The sequence below is a fragment of the Rhinopithecus roxellana genome, chromosome 12, assembly GCF_007565055.1.
Source record: "Rhinopithecus roxellana isolate Shanxi Qingling chromosome 12, ASM756505v1, whole genome shotgun sequence".
In the NCBI taxonomy this organism is placed as follows: Eukaryota; Metazoa; Chordata; class Mammalia; order Primates; family Cercopithecidae; genus Rhinopithecus; species Rhinopithecus roxellana.
In genome coordinates this window covers 38,421,388-38,441,373 of record NC_044560.1, presented here as the reverse complement: position 1 = coordinate 38,441,373, position 19,986 = coordinate 38,421,388, and the positions used below count along the sequence as shown (strand labels likewise).

The 19,986-nt window shown below is 36.5% G+C and overlaps 1 protein-coding gene across 2 annotated transcripts in view; it reads right to left on the bottom strand.

The window, feature by feature from the left end:
• The window catches only part of ANKRD13C (ankyrin repeat domain 13C), a 92,681-nt gene that overhangs the window by 39,324 nt on the left and 33,371 nt on the right, over window positions 1-19,986 (bottom strand). For both annotated transcript variants that reach the window (XM_010358671.2, XM_010358669.2), the window contains exons 4-6: window positions 10,806-10,891; window positions 8,967-9,012; window positions 4,164-4,230 (exon numbers count right to left, since the gene is read on the bottom strand). In XM_010358671.2, the coding sequence (XP_010356973.1) occupies window positions 4,164-4,230; window positions 8,967-9,012; window positions 10,806-10,891 (199 nt within the window). The remainder of the gene's footprint in view (window positions 1-4,163; window positions 4,231-8,966; window positions 9,013-10,805; window positions 10,892-19,986) is intronic.

Genomic DNA, 19,986 nt, shown 5'->3' with positions numbered 1-19,986 from the left:
GGACCCTGTCTGTTGCTTTATAGCTGAAATCTAGTTTTTAGTCCACTTCCAGAAGCTAGAATTCAGCTATACTATTAAATAGCACCTATCACTGCTTGAGCATGTGTCCTAAAAGAAAATAGTATTAAAAAGGACTCTTCCCCTATCTCTGTAAGATGTGGGCTCCTGATAATACCAAAAAGGAACAGATCATTCTATATGTAAGTGCACTATTTGGGCTCCAAGCTCAGCTATCAGGGAATGTTATGCTCTACATAAAAGAAGAAATGGGCTAAAACAGTCTTCTGCCTCCATTCCCTGCTTGCCCATCATAGGTGAAAGTGGTGGTGGGTTGCCAGGAGTGGGGATGAAAAGGTGAGTAAAGAGATGCACAGAAAGACAGATAAAGAAAGACAAAGACAGACTGAATGGTGACCTTTGAGATTTTAGATCTAACGATATGTAAAATTAGTCATAGAAACTTCCCAGTTATATAAATTAATACAGCCTATTTTTATTTCATCCATGTTTCTACAATTTGCAATAAAATGGGTAATACATTTTCTGTATATCCCTGACATATTAGATGACCTGGTAAGCTGCATCACATATGCCTCAATAAATAATGTTAATTATCACGATGGCATTTTAAAGTCCTTGGCGTTAAGCCTATGAACCTAAATATTTTTAATTTTTCCCATGTAATTAGCCATGAAGAAGTTCTTTATACAAATGCAAATATTTGAATGGAAAGTATTATAAGAAGAAAGCCTGAAAAAATGCCAAATAACACTGAAAAAAGGAACTAAAGGCTTCACTTCAGACAAGAAAATCCTGAAAAGTGTGCAAATAGACTTTCAATCAGTGATTACAGATGACCTCTTAATTATTTATATTTATGGTCAAAATCTTTGTTAGTACTCTCAAGAATAATGTTGCTCACACTTTCCTATTTCTACTGAAGTATTAGTTTCTCTTTGATACCAGAGAAGACATTTCAAATGATTACATGGCTGCCATGAGATAAAAGTAAACTTAAAGATTTCTCTTTGAATATATTTTAAAATTTAGCTTTATTGAAATGGTGGTAAAAATTGTCTTATGACATTTAAAATAGCAAGTTTTTATTTAATGTTAACAGATTTTTTCCTTTAGATTCTTATCACCTAGGCAAAAAACCTTTTGTCAAGCATCCTAAAAGCTATCCTCTCCATTAATCTGGTAAGCCTTGTTTGATGAGAGCTTTAGAACCTATCACATTTGTCCTTCATCCTCAGTTACTAGTAAGCCCCATGTCTGAGTTGCTAAGTTATAGTAACTTCCCCTTAACCTACAACCTCTCTCACAATTTTTCTCCCCCAGGCTTTTACCCTCATGTTCCTGTTTTAACTTTTGTGTGTGTGTGACAGGGTCTCACTCTATCACCCAGGTTGGAATACAGTGGCACAATCTCGGTTCACTATAGCCTCAACCTCCTGGGCTCAGGTGATCCTCCCACCTCAGCCTCCTGAGTAGCGGGGACTACAAGTGCGTGCCACCATGCCTAGCTAATTTTTTGTATTTTTTGTACAGACAAGATTTCATAATATTGCCCAGGTTGTGTTTTAACCTTTTTGGTTTTATTACCTATAGTTATTATATAATGTGTACCAAAACATTTACTTTAAAAAGTCATATATAAATGTGAAGCAATTTTTTTCAAAGAGACTCCTTTTTGCCTAAACCTAGGACTCAAACAGAATAAAAACTTTATTTTTTTTGAGACAAGGTCTTACTCTGTTGCCCAGGCTAAAGTACAGTGTCATGATTATGGCTCACTGCAGCCTCAACTTGCTGGGGTCAGGTGGTTCTCCCACCTCAGTCTCCCAGGTAGCTGGGAGTATAGGCACGTGTCACCTTGCCCAGCTAATTTTTAATATTTTTTTGTAAAGATGGGGTTTTGCCATGTTGCCCAGGCTGGTCTTGAACTCCAGGACTCAAGTGATCTACCTGTCTCAACCTCCCAAAGTGCTGGGATTACAGGCATAAGCCACCACACCTGGCTTAAAACTAACTTTTTAAAGTATCACATGGAAGATAATAGTATCCTCCAAAATTGCCTACCATCTTTGGCAAGCACCTATATTAAAAATGTCTAAATTAATGAAACCATAATAATTGCTAACAAAAGGCTGCTGAATTAAATCCACATCTAAAATCCTTTTCTACTTAATTTTTCTTCTATTTTTCTGTATTTTCCAAGTTTTCTGTAATGACAATGCATTGAAGGTACGTGAGCACTTTTATAATTAGAAACACCTGAAGAGGTTTTTAGAAAACAGGCTAAGTGTGATGGCTCACACTGTAATCCCAGCACTTTGGGAGGCCAAGGTGGAAGAATCACTTGAGCCTGTATGTTCAAGACCAGCCTGGGCAATATAGTGAGACCCCATCTTTATTATTTAAAAAAAGAAAAAAAAAGGCCGGGCGCGGTGGCTCAAGCCTGTAATCCCAGCACTTTGGGAGGCCGAGATGGGCGGATCACGAGGTCAGGAGATCGAGACCATCCTGGCTAACACGGTGAAACCCCGTCTCTACTAAAAATACAAAAACTAGCTGGGCGAGGTGGCGGGCGCCTGTAGTCCCAGCTACTCGGGAGGCTGAGGCAGGAGAATGGCGTAAACCCGGGGAAGCGGAGCTTGCAGTGAGCTGAGATCCGGCCACTGCACTCCAGTCCGGGCGACAGAGCGAGACTCCGCCTCAAAAAAAAAAAAAAAAAAAAAAAAACATCTACCTTAACCAAATTCTATTGCTTAAGGATTAATATCCTAGAATTTACTTCCAACTAAAAGTTATTGCTTCACTAATTCAAAATACTAAACAATAAATTTCTCAGAAATAGCTGATTTTTAAAAACTTCTGCTTTGTGTCATGGTGACAAGAACAACGAACAAGAAATCAGAAGTCCTGGTTCAGCCATTAATTTGTAAAATGCTCTTGTAAAAAAATCACTTAACTTCTCTGAGCTTTCTCATCTCTAAATGAGGACTTAATATGAGATAATCCTTCAAGTTATTTCTAGTTCTAGACCCTTAAACATTCAAATTAATATTCTGGAGATATACAGACATACACATACACAAAATTTTATATATACATGTATACTATGTATAAATATACCAATATATGCACATATATATATAGAAGTTGGCATATTCACTAGCGTTATATATAGTTTACAAATAGATAATTTATAAATATGGCTATATTATTATAAAGCAAAATAAAGAATGATAAAAGTAAAATTCTCATGTAAGTTAAATAGATGTATTTTCCATCAGATCCAAACATTAATCTTAGTTATAAAAGGAATAGAAGGAAATTAAAATTAGCCTCAAAGTATTCACTGGAATGGATAGATGAATGAATGAATGGAAGAACAGATGCACGGATGAGTAAACAGGGGAAGGAAATATATGAAACAGATGGAGAAAAAGTCAAGAATTGGGTCTTCCCGCCGGGCGCGGTGGCTCAAGCCTTTAATCCCAGCACTTTGGGAGGCCGAGACGGGCGGATCACGAGGTCAGGAGATCGAGACCATCCTGGCTAACACGGTGAAACCCCGTCTCTACTAAAAAATACAAAAAACTAGCCGGGCGAGGTGGCAGGCGCCTGTAGTCCCAGCTACTCGGGAGGCTGAGGCAGGAGAATGGCGTAAACCCGGGAGGCGGAGCTTGCAGTGAGCTGAGATCCGGCCACTGCACTCCAGCCTGGACGACAGAGCGAGACTCCGTCTCAAAAAAAAAAAAAAAAAAAAAAAAAAAAAGAATTGGGTCTTCCTTATGTGTCCCTTATTCCTTAATAAATCCAGGATCAGGAAGGTAACCACTGTAAATCTTAATATTATATCAAGATTCTCACTGTTTGCCTTCTAGATAGTCTGTAGTTACATAAGAATAGTATCTTTGCTTTAGTCAAGATTTTATGTCTTCCACTTTGAGTTTGTTCTCTAAGTAATAAAAAATTTTAAAAAAAGTTTCTATGTCTTTGATTTTTTATCTATATGTCTCAAATGAGATAAAATATTGTGAATCTGTTACAGCATTTTAACATCATAAAACACATGTAAGTTATGATTACAGGGAAAAAAACCTTCCTCTAAATCTCAACTTTCTTTTACTGAGAAAAAAATCAAATCACCTTACCTGATATTGATACCTTGTTTGTATATTTTACATGCATCGGAAGGCAGAATTCGGGAAAGTAAAGGCACTGTATTTTTAAAAACAAAAGGTAAAAAATAACTATCTAAATTTTGAGATATTTACAAACTTTTAAATTAAAAGAGTAATGTGACATTTTGTTATCAAATTATAATAATTTCCTTTCAAATAATATTTTTCCATTTAAAAATAAATAAAATATAAAAAACAATTTTAAGCAACTTCAAATATCTACTAGTTACTTGTAATTTCTGTATAGTTTACTATACTCCCATCCCACCCACAAACAAGGGTAGCAGAGTCAATATGATGCCACTTAGGTACAGACTGCATATTATAGATGAGTAAACAATACCCTGTGGTAACTAAACCCTCCTGAATGGGTAACCAGATAGACCTGAACCTTATCTAATTTTTTAAATAAAATTTGGAAAAATTGCAGGAAAGTAATGTGTATAATAGAAAGAGGCATCTTTGAAGTGAGACAGTTAAATTTGAGTTTGAATCCCAAATATATGCCTTGGTTATTTAGACTCAATGTACCTGAGCTTCAAAATCTGTATTTATCTATAGACTTCTACATTCCTATGTTGCTATCTATAGCTCATATACAAGCCACAAGCTATATTCTGATAGTTTTTTATTATTTATTATCTATTTTGGGGAGATAGGAGTTATTCTACGGATAAATAAAGCTATATAACAGGCTATAATAAACTACCATGTATAAAGAGATGAAAAAAATGTGAAGTTGAAATTCTTGAAATTAAGACCATATCACAGGCACATGTGTACATAAGTGTATGTGTAATATACAATTAACAGTCGCAAATACAGGATGGATTGATTCTGTAGATAACAAATAAAAATAGAAAATTAGTTTTTTAGTTAAAACGTGCTATCTGCATAATGCAAAATTTAAAGTAGTGATCATATTATAAATCATTTGATATTTTATAGTATATAAAGGGCTTTATAGTATACTTTATAGTATACAAAGTATTACAGTATACAAAAGGCTTTCTTCAAAAAAATGATTTTATTTCATATACATCAAAAGAAAGTTTGCAACAGTGGGGTAGTTAGTATTACCCTCGTTTTAAAAATGAAGAATCAAGCTCAGAAAACATATAAAATATGTGATTTGCCATGTCAAATACTTAGGGGCCAGTACTTTTGATTCCAATTCAAAGCTTTTATATACCTAAAAACCCAGGCTGGAATATTTCAGTTACCTTCAAACTTGTTACTAAGTCTGTGGCTATTTTCTCCGAAGTCTGAATATAAGTAACAGCATAAAAAAAAAGTGTGCTCTACTATCTCAAAAGTAAACTCACCCTGATTTCAGTATTTCTTGGCTTCCCCTTATTTTTCGCTTGCCGTTTTAAAAATTATTATGTGTTTTGACAAGGGAAAGAAATATGCCAAAACTCTTAAAGCTTGATCATAAAATCTAATAAAAGATCTAGGCTATCTAGAAGCCAACGGGTTTCGTTTTAGAATTATATATGACATCTAATCATCATGTACTAATAGTTGTGACTTTAAATTAGTAAAATCCTTTATTAGGAATGAAACAGATGTGCTGACTTTTTGCATCAAAGTCAAGTTCTCAGAGAAGAAATACTTTGGACAACTGTCTCACAGTTACTTCAGGAACTCAATTATGCAACATTTATAATGTGTTGTTTATGATATATACACGATTTTAGAAGTGATTGCATGTATTTATATCTTTTAGTATAATCAAAATATCACTTTTAAACTATTTTATAACATTTTGTTCAGCAATATACATTGACTATTTTAGAATTCAAACCACTAATGATTACTAAGGGAATCAGTTAAAGAGCCAAAATACTCAAGGAACAATCCAGTTTAGGATCACAAAGCAGGACTGGGGTCTCTACAGATGGGAAAAAAATGGGGTAAAAAAGATAGTATTCAGGTTTTAGACCAATCTAACTTGGAGCTCCTTTACTACACAAGGCTACTATAAACCTGTTTTTCTATGTGTTCTAGGACACCAGGACCCCCGAATGATATATAAGGCATAAAAGTAACAGAGTAACAAGACTGCATAATCTTTAACAGAGTCAAACTAGCCTAATGAGCTAGAGTTATAAAAATGTGAGAAAAAACTGATTAAATATAGAATTAAAATTCTTTATACAAGGATTAAACACACTAGAAAAATCTTAATCATCCATGCCACAAAGTATTATGCAGCTGTTAAAATTAGTGAAGTATTACCACATGAAATATGGTAAGATGCCTATAATTGGTTGAATAAAAATGACAGCTGGGTGTAGTAGCTCACGCCTGTAATTCCAGCACTTTGAGAGCCTGAGGAAGGTGGATCATCAGAGTCAGGAGTTCCAGCCTGGCCAACACAGTGAAACCCTGTCTCTACTAAAAATATAAGGCGCACCCATGTAGTCCCCGCTACTCAGGAAGCTGAGGTGATAGGATCACTTGAACCCGGGAGGTGGAGTTTGCGGTGAGCTGAGATCACATGACTGCACTCCAGCCTCGGTGATAGAGTGAGACTCCCTCTCAATAAATAAATAAATAAATAAATATGTCAACTTGCATAACAATATAATAGTATGATGCTATGGGAGAAAAAAACCTAATTCTGAGGGGTTGTGTGTGCATAGATATATACACAAACACTTTAGTAAGCACTGAAAAGCATTTGAAAGTAGTCATACGAAATGTTAACAATGGTCACCTCTGGGAAGTGGTAACAGGGAAACTTAAAAATACCTGATTAATTTTCTATAATGTTCAAAACTTTAACAGTGAATATTAAAAATAGATTAAAATCTTTGTAAATTCTGAGGATAATTTTAGTATTAAATTATAATTTTTATTAGTCAAAACTAACTAAAAAGCATAATATAATTTTCAGAAATGTATACATACGTTATAAAATCAATGTTTAAAATTTACATAAACTGTAGTCTGATTTGTATCTAAAAGTTCCAAATAAAGAAGGCAATTTATCAAAAATATAATTTGTAGAAAATTATTACTTGTTGAAAAGAGGCCAGATTCTTTCTCAAGGCAGTAGAATACTACTAATTTTTCATACAGTAGAGAGAAATAAGTGTTAATGGACTTCAGATTTATAGCTGCATTTATTTTTTCAGAAGAAATCAGAAGATATAAGGGAATTAGATGAAATAACAAGCATAATTGTTAATTAAAGTTTAAATCTGGTAACTTCCTAGGCATTTTACTGCTGTATGGTATATTGTATAACCTATTTTCTTACTGATGAGTTGAGCTGAATTTGCAAACCCAAGTGTATTGTGAGAATATCATAACTTCCTCTAGGTTAACAAATGCTAGAATGTAATGTTTTAAATTAAGTTGCATTTATTCACCTCACATAGACCAGGCCTAAAACTGTGAAATTTCTATTAGTTTTCTTTTTTTTTTTTGAGACAGAGCCTTGCTCTGGAAATCCCACTACAAATTGCCTGGGAAGGGCAGTAGCAGCACTGGATGGGGCTAAGTACTGTAAGTAATTTCCATTTCACAGTCTAGAATTTGTTTTTAAATGTATAGAGAAAATCATAGAGGCACAGAATGTAGAACTGAAAAGAAACAGATTTGCTAGTTCAAAATTCCTATTCTACTGACTTTGAATTATTAGCCCAGTGTTCCTCATTTGGTATAATATGCATATGTGCCTGGGTGACAGAGTGAGTGAGACTCTGTCTCCAAAAAACCAAAAATTAATTTAGATGCTTTAACAAAAATGCACATAAGCTCATTATGTCCAAACCTTTTTATAGATTACATTTTTTTAAATCTTTAAAAACAACAAAATTTAGTTGTTTAGTTAGTGAAATAAAGGCCACTAGAATCAAACTTCATATTTGGATATGAAAGTTTTAGGAGGAGGAGAAAAATCTTGTTAAGGTAAGTCAATAAATGACTGCAAAAAAATCTGGGGCAAAATTAGGGTCTTTCATAAGTCACTGGAATCACCGTTCAACCAAACGGTATGTAAAGAAAGTGGCTATAAAGTATGCAAGAGGCAAAACAACTGAAAGACAACAAAATATACATAAACAAAAGATGTTAACTAAATTCTCCACATTCAGAGATCTAAGTACTAGATTTCAAACATCCTTAAATTCAGTAGTCCTATAATCCCATAATTATTTTCTTTTCTAAAAACTCCTTGCATTTTATTATTAAATTTTAAATGCTGTTTGTAAAACAAAATTTTTAAAACTAAAAGTACCATCTTCAACCTTAAAAATATAAACTATTAGCCAGATGTGGTGGCTCACTTCTGTAATCCCAGCACTTTGAGAGGCCGAGGTAGGAGGATTGCTTGAGCCCAGGTGTTCTAGACCAGCCTGGGAAAAAAAGTGAGATTCCATCTCTACAAAAAATAGAAATAATTAGCCAGGTGTGATGGCATGTGCCTGAGGTCCTAGCTACTCAGGAGGCTGAGCGGGGAGGATTGCTTGAGCCCAGGAATTCGAGGTTGTAGTAAGCTATGATCGTACTACTGCACTCCAGCCTGGGCAACAGTAAGAACTTGTCTCAAAAAAAAAAAAAAGATTTATTAAAGTTACTAATCAATTTAGAATAATTAAACATTATAGGGCTTTATAAAGATTACAGTCAATGTCACGAAAAATACTTTTCCTCACAGCAAGTATTAAATTTGTTATCTTAACATTTCTATATGATAGGTATTTTCGTACTTGCATTTCTGCATGAGTACATATTTTATAGTAAAACATAGCACACTCTTACCCCAGCTTTGAAAATCCCAGTGAAGTTCTAGATAAAAGTCACCTAGCTGAAAAATGAAATATGAATAATTACTAAATGCACCTTAGTTAACAGCTCTTATGCTTTAAAAAATCTTTTATCATCAAAGGTCTCTAGTCAGAAATAGAAAATGATAAAATATTAACTTTAATGTTTGGAATTTGATAGAAAAAATATGGCTATTCCTTAAAACATTATAATACATGCATTAATATACTGAATTACAAAGGAAAATATGCACCTGTATATTTTATAAGAATATTTTAATTACATAGTAACATATCTGAAACTGGTAAGCATTTAAATTTCTATCAACACATATTACACTTCCCAGTATAAACAAAATAATAATAACAATAAATATTATTTTTTAAATAGTTAACTTTAGAAGTGTTATTAAAAATTACTACCAAAAGGATTATTTGTATAGCCTCATAATGGCATTTAAAAAATGGCCCATTGTAATAGAAAATATTTTTCTGTAAAGGGATAATACAAGTTTATAAAATCTGAAACATATCATCATATAACATCTACGAAAAAAATTTTTTGTTTTTTTTGAGACACAGTCTCACTCCATCGCCCAGGTTGGAGTACAGTGGCATGATCTTGGCTCACTGCAACCTCTGCCTCCTGGGTTCAAGCAATTCTCCTGTCCCAGTCTCCCAAGTAGCTGGGACTACAGGCACCTGCCACCACACCTGGCTAATTTTTTTTTTTAATTTTTAGTAGAGACAGGGTTTCACCTTTTTGGTCACGCTAGGCTCAAACTCCTGACCTCAGGTGATCCACCCACCTCGGCCTCCCAAAGTGCTGGGTTTACAGGCATGAGTCACCATGCCCAGCCAAAAAAAAATTTTTATTTTGCAAATCAGAAGTTAGACATCAAAGATTGTAACTGTGAAGAGTATATATTCTAAATAGAAGTAGAGCATTAGAAATATAGCAACATCAACAAGTTAGTCTTTCTTTTTCAAAAAGTGATAAAAGTGACTGTTAATAGTAGAAATCATTGCAACATGAGTAAAACATTTTTCTGGCTTTTTCTTTATTTCTTCAGATCTTTAAAAAAAAAAAAAAAAAAAAAAAAAGCACGACTAACAGAGACAAGCTATCACCATAACCATCATGACAGTTCTAATATTTCTCCCACAGTTCTTTGAGGCAGCAGAAATACAGAGGAAGAGAGTAACAACAGAAAACAAACCACTCTCTTTTTTGTGCCAGCATACCCAGCTCTTACCACAAGGACGTAGGATAAAAAGAGTTTTTGTTATATAAAGAATATACAGGCTGGGCACAGTGGCTCACGCCTATAATCCCAGCACTCTAGGAGGCTGAGGCAGGTGGATTGCTTGAGCTCAGGAGTTTGAGACCAGCCTGGGCAACATGGCAAAACCCCATCTCTACTAAAAATACAAAAAATTAGCTGGCGACAGAGTGAGGTGCTGTCTCAAAATAAATAAATAAATAAAAATAAAATAACCTGCCACTTCTAGTAGCAATGGCTTTAGCTCTAGAGAATGTTCTAATTCAAAGACAAAGGAAAATTATTGCCATTAACTATGACTTACCTCCTTTTTTTTTCTTTAGACCTCTTATCTAATTTATTGAAAGTAATAAATCTTTATCTTCCTAGTTCAAAGTGAGGTGTAGAAGATCACATTTATACACTATAATTATTACGTAATTTAGGCATAATTTTTTACCATATTTTGGCCCTTAATAAGTGAGAATTTCAATTGTATTAAGAAAAAAATGCTTAAAACTACACTTATAATTACTTCCAAGGTGCAAAATAAACAAAGAAATATAGCTTACCTCTTTCAGGGCTTTTAATAATCGTGGTCGTTTTTCTTCAACACTTTCCCTGGATTGCTGCTTAAGCTTCCTCAAAAGAGCTGTAACTAAAGTTTAAATTTTAAAAATAACTAATTTAAATTTCATCATGCAATAAAAACACCACTGGCTTATTACACATATAGATAGATAATACATGTACACATATGCGTACATGCATGTGTGTGTATATGTATGTGTGTGTGTGTGTATCTACAACCACAATACATTTTGAAAGGCCAAAAATCAAAGAGCAATGTTTAAATGACTGAAGGTCTCTTGGAACAGTAAAAGAAGCTGAGACATAGAAGTCAGAGAACATGGGACCTATACAGATAGAATAAGCTAGTAAGTAAGTTTAATAAAGCTGGTATGATCCCCAAAGAATAATGAGAAGAGATATTTCAACATCAACCTACACCATATTCACACTAGCTTTTACTAGTTTTTAATTATCAGTAAGGATTTACCTAACTGTGCCAAGATAACCAAACTCATTCAAATGATGCAATATCCTAATAGAACACTGACCTCAAGGAAGATCTCAAAAACAACAGATCTCAAAAATCCCACTGGAAGCCACTTTTCTAAAAATGTATAATTACCTGTAATTGTTACCAGGTGTATCTGTTCTTTTTTCACTGGTGGATATACCTTCACATACTACCAGCACAGTATAAAAAACACAAAACTGAATCTTATTGTATCTGGAAAAAGAACTTCTGAATCTAAGAAAACCTAAAGTCCTCCACAGTATATTTTCAATTACTAAGAGACTGAGATTTAAGCACATTGCTAAAGTTCAAACCCCAGCTTCACCATTTAGTGGTTGTGTGTAAACTTGGACAAGTTACTACCTAATTTCTCTAAACTTCCTTTATTTATTCCTCTCCTTTGTCAAGTAAGAATAGAAGTAAGGGCACAGTGGCCTGCACCTGTAGTCCCAGCTACTCAGGAGGTTAAGGTGAGAGGATCACTTGAGCCCAGGGGTTCGAGACCAGCCTGGGAAACATAGTGAGACCCCATCCCTATTTTAAAAAAAAAAAAAAAAAAAAAAAATTAGCTAGGGCTTGATGGTGTGTACCTGTGGTCCTAGCTACTTGGGAGGCTGAAGCAAGAGGACTGGTTGTGCCCAAGAGTTTGAGGCTGCAGTAAGCTATGACCACTGCACTCCAACCTGGGTGACAGAGCAAGACACTGTGCCTGCAATTAACTAAACACAATTTTTATCTGTTAGAATGAAGGTCTAAAATTCACTGGCAAAAATCATTCAATTAATCCTTAACATTTATCAAAACAAGAAAAAATATTAGACTTGAATGAAATAAACATAGAAAAAATAAGAACACAGAAAAATGTGCATTGGGGAAATATATACAGCCATACATGCTAATTTCCTCCTGATTCTAACATATTTTTCATATACATACATATACATATGCGTTCTGAGGGCTTTTTAAAAATCAGTAAATTATTTTTACTATTTCACAGTATGCATTCTTATAAACCACTTGAAGTCCCACGTGGAACGCAGAAGCAGAAGGCGAATAAAAAAAGAAGGTAGTGAAAGCTTGGACCAGATATTTTTTTTGTCCACATAGGCCCAAAATTAGCAAAAATCTAGGGAAGGATGTAAAAATAGTAGGAGTTCTTATTTTTAACTACAGGTCTAACTAAATCCCAATATATTTTAAAAAGCCAAAAATCAAAGAACAATGTTTAAATTACTGAAGATGTCTCCAAATAATAAAAACTGAGACACAGAAATCAGGAAACATAGGACCTAGTTTCAGTTCTACCATTTATTAGCTCAGTGACCTAAATCAGTAGTTACCAAATACGAACCTACATTTCTGTGCCCAATTGTTTGAGTTTCCAATGATATGCAGAAAATGAGAAAAAATGTGTACTAGAATGAGTTTTTTCTTAATAAATTTTTTAAAGACTATTCTTCCTACTTTTGGTTTCAAATATCTTTTTTAAAAATAAAATGTGGATCACAAAAGACAGTAGTTATCTTTTTTATAAAGTTCTGATAGTCTAAAATGAAAAAGTTAGATTCCCTATATCAAGCACCAGTAAAAAAATTTTTTCTGGTCCGTGAAATCCAAAAAGTCTGAGAATCAATGACTTAGATAACCATTTACAGATTCAAGTTCATATGAATCTAACAAACCTTCCTGTTCGTTATATTTAACTTTAATGTCAAAGTCACATTACCCAAATGTAGTAAAATTCTTTTTAATGGTCATTGTTTTCCACTATAAGCTCAAGTACCTTAATAAATCTTATTCAATCTACCTTGCCTTCAGATTGAAATGGACCTTGGTTGAATGCAGAGAATGAAAAGAATTCAATTCCTAGATAGAAAGCGTCTTTCAATAAAAAGCAGAGGCTATATATTTTTTTATCAGCCTGATTTTATTAACTAAATATAATTGTAACTGACTGAAGGCATTCAATAAATAACAACCAAACATCATTAAAAAGGTAATGGCAACCACTGTATATAAGCATAGCATAATAACGTATGCAAAGAGATTCCCTTTTCTATATAAGACTTCATATTGAAAAACACCAGAAACTCAATCTTCTTATGGATGCACAAACATTCAGAAAGCAATTACACAAAATTACCAGTATCCTTTTTAGGCAGCAGTATTGCAGTATTTGTATTCCCATATTGTAAGAATTTTACTAGTACTGATTAATAATGAAGATAAAATTAGCTTTAGAGGATTTAGGTGATAAGAGAATTCATACAAAGACTCAAATGCAAAAGTCCATAAACCGCAAATAATTTCACTTTCTCATTTCTCCTTCTCCGACTGAAGTTTACAGTTTGACGTAAAACTTTTGGAACTATGCCCTACTGCTCCAAGTATTACTTAAATCTGCATCTTTTCCACTCCTCTTCCTTCTAAGCTCCAATCTATTTCCTGCTTCTCACTTGGACAATTCTACCTGATGTGCTACAGTTGATTCAAACCCAACAAATCTAACACAAATTAAAGATCATACTGCTCTTGCTCCTATAGTCTACATATCAATTAATTAATGAAATCACCATCAATCCATAATAGAGACCTTAGAGTTACTCTGAATCATTCTATCATTACCTATATCCAAGAGATAATCCATTCTGTTAAATCTTTTTTTTTTTTTTTTTTTTTTGAGACGGAGTCTCGCTCTGTCACTAGGCTGGAACGCAGTGGCACGATCTCGGCTCACTGCAACCTCTGCCTCTCGGGTTCGAGCTATTCCCCTGCCTCAGCCTCCAGAGTAGCTGGGACTACAGGCGCACATCACCGCGCCCAGCTAATTTTTGTATTTTTAGTAGAGACGGGGTTTCACCATGTTGGCCAGGATGGTCTAGATCTCTTGACCTCGTGATCCGCCCGCCTCAGCCTCCCAAAGTGCTGGGATTACAAGCATGAGCCACCATGCCCAGCTAAATCTTTCTTTTAATTACTTTCTAATCTATCCCTTTCTTCTCTATGTCTTTAAGTCAAGTTTACCTCATTTGTTCCAAAAATGTTTTTTTCTAAATATCTCTTGCCTCCCTGACTCCACTGTATTAATTAGAAAGTCTTTTCACTTATCTAATAATATCAATCCCTGCTTTGAAGTCTTCTGGGCTTTTGCAGAGACCGGAAATTGAGATTAAAATCTTGAATAGCACATAAAGCTGGTATCAATGTGGTCCCTTTATCATTACAACTTCATTTCCCAACACTGGTCTTTGCCCCTTCATCCATCTTTGCCATGTATCATTAAGAAGCCAAATACAGGGGCATGGTGGCTCACACCTGTAATCTCAGCACTTTGGAAGGCCGAGCCAGGTGGATTGCCTGAGGTCAGGAGTTCGAGACCAGCCTGACCAACATAGTGAAACCCCGTCTCTACTAAAAATACAAAAAAAAAAATAGCTGGGCGTGGTGCCAAGTACCTGTAATCCCAGCTACTCAGGAGGCTGGGGCAGGAGAATCGCTGAACCTGAGAGGAGGAGGCTGCAGAGAGCCAAGATTGCACCATTGCACTCCAGCCTGAGCAACAAGAGGGAAACTCCATCTCAAAAAAAAAAAAAAACAAAGAAGAAGCCAAATACATACTGTTCCCTAGCATATGCCTTGTTTTTTACATTTCCACGCTTTATACACATTTCACTCTGGCAGAGTAGAATGTCTTCACCCACCTTTTTAGCTCCTAAAATCCTTTGAGACAGCTTTAAGAACCAAACGCCTTGCTAAAAACCCAAATAACTTTTCCACCCATCAGTTCCCCCCAGGACTTTGTAAATACTTCAGAATGCCACAGAATATTCACTGGTCTCTCTCCCTAAAGTAGGATGATTTCCTCAACATCACAGTTAATGGCACATCCTGACTATGTTTCTGACACATCCAGTAGGTATTTAGAACACAAATAGACAACTCCTGGCCTCATACACTCTGCCTAAAGGGAATGGGCAGAGTTCTGACACAGTATATGAGCAGAGAAAACTTCCTTGTACTTGAGCTGAGATCTGAAGAATCTTAAGGAGCTATGACAAAAAGAGGGGGATATATTAAGTATGAGGACTATAAGAAACCAAAAAGCCAGCCCAGCTGACACATAGAAAGCCAGATGGAAAGAACAAGATGAGGAAGGAGACAAAGAAGTGGTACTATCATACTGAACCTCATAAACAAAATTAGCAATTTTGGTCTTTGTCCTCAGAACAGGAGGTTTTAAAGAATTTTATGTAGAGAATAATATGACCAGAAGATGAAACTAAAATATAACAAAATATTAACAGTGGTTGTCTTTTTTTTTTTTTTTTCTTGAGACAGGGTCTCACTTTGTCCCGGGCTCCAGGCTGGAGTACAGTGGCACAATGTCGACTCACCACAGCCTCAGCCTCCCAGGCTCAAGTGGATCCTCCCATCTCAGCTCCCAAGAGGCTGGGACCACACGCGCACACCAACATGCCTGGCTAATTTTTGTATTTTTTTGTAGAGACAGGTTTTTGCCATGTTGCTTAGGCTGGTCTTGAACTCCTGGGCTCAAGCGACCCACCTGTCTCAGCCTCCCAAAGTGCTGGGATTATAGGCATGCCCCACTGCACCTGACCCAACAGTGGTTATCTATGAGTGATATTATTTTCTTTTTTTCCCCCTATAATTCCTAATTTTCTACAATGAATGTCATCATTTTCTTATAAGAAAAAACATTATAAAGTTTTGAAAACTCAGGAGAGTTGTGATAAGTAAAAGTCCTACTATAATTCTTCACTTTTTTCTTTTATTTTTTAGACAGAGTCTCACTCTGTCACCCAGGTTGGAGTGCAGTGGCGTGATCTCAGCTCACTGCTACCTCCGCCTTCCAGGTTTAAGCAATTCTCCTACCTCAGGCTCCCACGTAGCTGGGACTATAAGCACACATTACCACACCAGCTAATTTTTGTACTTTTTGCAGTGTTGGGATCCCCCTATGTTTCCCAGGCTCAAGCAATCTGTCTGCTTTGGCCTCCCAAAGTGCTGGGATTACTGGCATCTAATATAATACTTTTAAGAAAAATTTTGATTCTTGATACACAGTCTCGAATTTTCTTTGCAGTTTTTATTCATCTCTTCATTAATTCATTAAACAAATATTGTACCAGAGATAAAGGGGTGAATAAGACAACATATGCATGACTTGAAGTCTCACAAAGCTTATATTATCAAGATATACAGAGTAGGGAACACACACTGAAAAATTAATAAGACGTATGCAACATATTGCAAAGGAAAAGACTAAACCACTTTGAAAATGTAAAAGAAGAAGAACTTAAGCTACTCTAAAAGTTGAGGAAAGCCTTCTCTCAAAAAGAAATATAAAATTGAAGGCTAAATGAAGACTTCCAGTTCAACGTAAGACTGTAAACCAATACGAATTGCTGTCTCTCACACCACATTAACCTTTGATGCGCCACAAAAATAAGACAAAGGCCGATAGAATTCCCAAAGCTACCATAACATAAGTATACCATGACATAAATCTGCACACAAACTGTGAGCAACTTCTGGAGAGACAAAACACAACTAGATCCCAGAGTGCATAAAGAAACCAGAGCTGTCTAGATCAGAGAAAGCTAGGGACCATGGGTGAGGGATAAATTGTGGGGGAAAAAAAGGCTTTTTACTTGTATCCTATCTGTATCTCACACTGGTCTGGGCTGATCACTGTTTACCAGGTAACCACTGTAAGGCACAAAAGCAATATAATCTTGAAATTTTATTATTAATTAGTGAAATGATTCTAAACAGTTTCTGACAAGTAGTTTGCATTGTCTGTTTTGTGGCACAAGAATGTTAGCAAAATTATCAGAAATCAGAAAAAATGGACAAATAGGTGACAAAGTTTTTGCCAATAATTAATAATATTAGATTATCTCTGATTTTTCAAAAAACATAATTTTCTGAGCCCAGAAAATGTTATTTTTTTTTTTTTGAGGAGGAGTCTCGCTCTGTCGCCCAGGCTGGAGTGCAGTGGCGTGATCTCGGCTCACTGCAAGCTTCCCCTCCCGGGTTCCCGCCATTCTCCCGCCTCAGCCTCTGAGTAGCTGGGACTACAGGCGCCCGCCACCTCGCCCGGCTAGTTTTTTGTATTTTTTAGTAGAGACAGGGTTTCACTGTGTTAGCCAGGAGGGTCTCGATCTCCTGACCTCGTGATCCACCCGCCTCGGCCTCCCAAAGTGCTGGGATTACAGGCTTGAGCCACCGCGCCCGGCCAAGATAATTTCAAAGTACAGACATATCCGGGTGTGGTGGCTAACGCCTGTAATCCCAGCACTTTGGGAGGCCAAGGCAAGTGGATCACCTGAGGTCAGGAGTTCGAGACCAGCCTGGCCAACATGGTAAAACCCCCATCTCTACTAAAAATTCAAAAATTAGCCAGGCGCGGTGGCAGGCACCTGTAGTCCCAGCTACTCGGGAGGCTAAGGCATGAGAATCACTGGAACTCGGTCTCAAAAAAATAAATAAATAAAAATAAGTACAGACACATGTTTAACACCATTATACATTTATATTACTATTTCTAAATATGCACCATAAGAGTTCTTCAATTAATTATCCTTTAAGTTAGCAGTTAAGTATTTGTTTCATGTGATGGAAAGTAATGAAAATATCAACACTGAGCAATTATGGCTATATAATTACATAATAATAGTCAATGGGGTATTATTTAGAATGGCTAAGATATCACTCTACCTAAGAAAATCACTTTAAGAACAGACCTCAACTATCTGAGTCTCAGTCTTTTACCTTTAAATTGATTGTTAAATATCCTTTAACTAATTTTCCATGATAATTTTGTTTATTGGCCTTCCCAATAATTATGAATTCTTTTTTTTTTTTTTTTTTTTTTTTTTTTTTTTTTGAGGCAGAGTCTCGCTCTGTCGCCCAGGCTGGAGTGCAGTGGCCGGATCTCAGCTCACTGCAAGCTCCGCCTCCCGGGTTTACGCCATTCTCCCGCCTCAGCCTCCCAAGTAGCTGGGACTACAGGCGCCCGCCACCTCGCCCGGCTAGTTTTTGTATTTTTTAGTAGAGACGGGGTTTCACCATGTTAGCCAGGATGGTCTCGATCTCCTGACCTCGTGATCCGCCCGTCTCGGCCTCCCAAAGTGCTGGGATTACAGGCTTGAGCCACCGCGCCCGGCCTGAATTCTTAAACAGAAGAGACGAGGTCTTTTATTCTCCACATCTTAATATGCACACATGTTTTATAGTAAGGACTCAGTAAATACTGATTCTGAATAAAAGAATCCTTGAAGCCGAGTGCAGTGGCTCACACCTGTAATCCCAGCATTTTGGGAGGCCGAGGCTGGTGGATCACCTGAGGTCAGCAGTTTGAGAACAGCCTGACCAACATGGAGAAACCCCATTTCTACTAAAAATACAAAATTAGCCAGGTGTGGTGATGCATGCCTTTAATCCCAGCTACTGGGGCAGGAGAATCGCCTGAACCGGGGAGGCGGAGTTTGCTGGTGAGCCTAGATCGCGCCATTGCACTCCAGCGTGGGCAACAAGAGTGGAACTCCATCTCAAAAAAAAAAAAGAATAATTGAAAGTCACAAAAGTCACACTAGACAAAAACCCAGAAGCCAACCTGCTTTCCTCTCCACTCTGTTAGTTAGAAAAATCAGAGGAAGTTTCTTCAGACCAGTTGTTGCAACTCTTATTATCACTTTCTTTTGGATTTGCACATTTTTTATCTTTTCCTTGAAATAGTTCTAGGATTAGTATTGTTTCTTGCTCTCATGAGAGTCTCCTGATATATGTCCAGAAAGGACAACTGTCAATGTATAACAAATAAAAAAAAAAAACACTCATTTTAGTTGTTAAAATATTACAATTTTATCTCAGTAAATCTTAGACCCAAATATAACTTCACCATTAAAAGTTGTTTATAGGCTGAGCACGGTGGCTCATGCCTGTAATCCTAGCACTTTGGGAGGCCGAGGCGGGCAGATCACGAGGTCAGGAGTTTGAGACTAGCCTGACTAACATGGTGAAACCCCTTCTCTGCTAAAAATACAAAAATTAGCCGAGCGTGGTGGCAAGTGTCTGTGATCCCAGCTACTTGGGAGGCTGAGGCAGGAAAACCCCTTGAACATGGGAGGTGGAGGTTGCAGTGAGCCAAGATTGTGCCATTGTATTCCATCCAGCCTGGGTGACAGGGCAAGACTCCATCTCAAAAAAAAAAAAAAGTTGTTTATAAAGTTCAGGAAGTCCACAAAAATGTATATGAGGTAGAATATACAGCTAAATAATTTTTTTTTTTTTTTTTGAGACAGAGTCTTGCTCTTGTCGCCTGGGCTGGAGTGCAATGGCGCGATCTCCGCTCACTGCAACCTCCACCTCCTGGGCTCAAGCAATTCTCCTGCCTCAGCCTCCTGAGTAGCTGAGATTACAGGCGCCCACCACCACGCCCAGTTATTTTTTTGTATTTTTAGTGGAGACAGGGTTTCACCATGTTGGCCAGGCTGGTGGTGAACTCCTGACCTCAGGTGATCCTCCCGCCTTGGCCTCCCAAAAGTGCTGGGATTACAGGCGTGAGCCACCACGCCCAGCCTGGCAAATCTTAAGTGCCCAGAAGAGCCCAAAACATAGCATCAAAATAAGACTGAATCTATGTA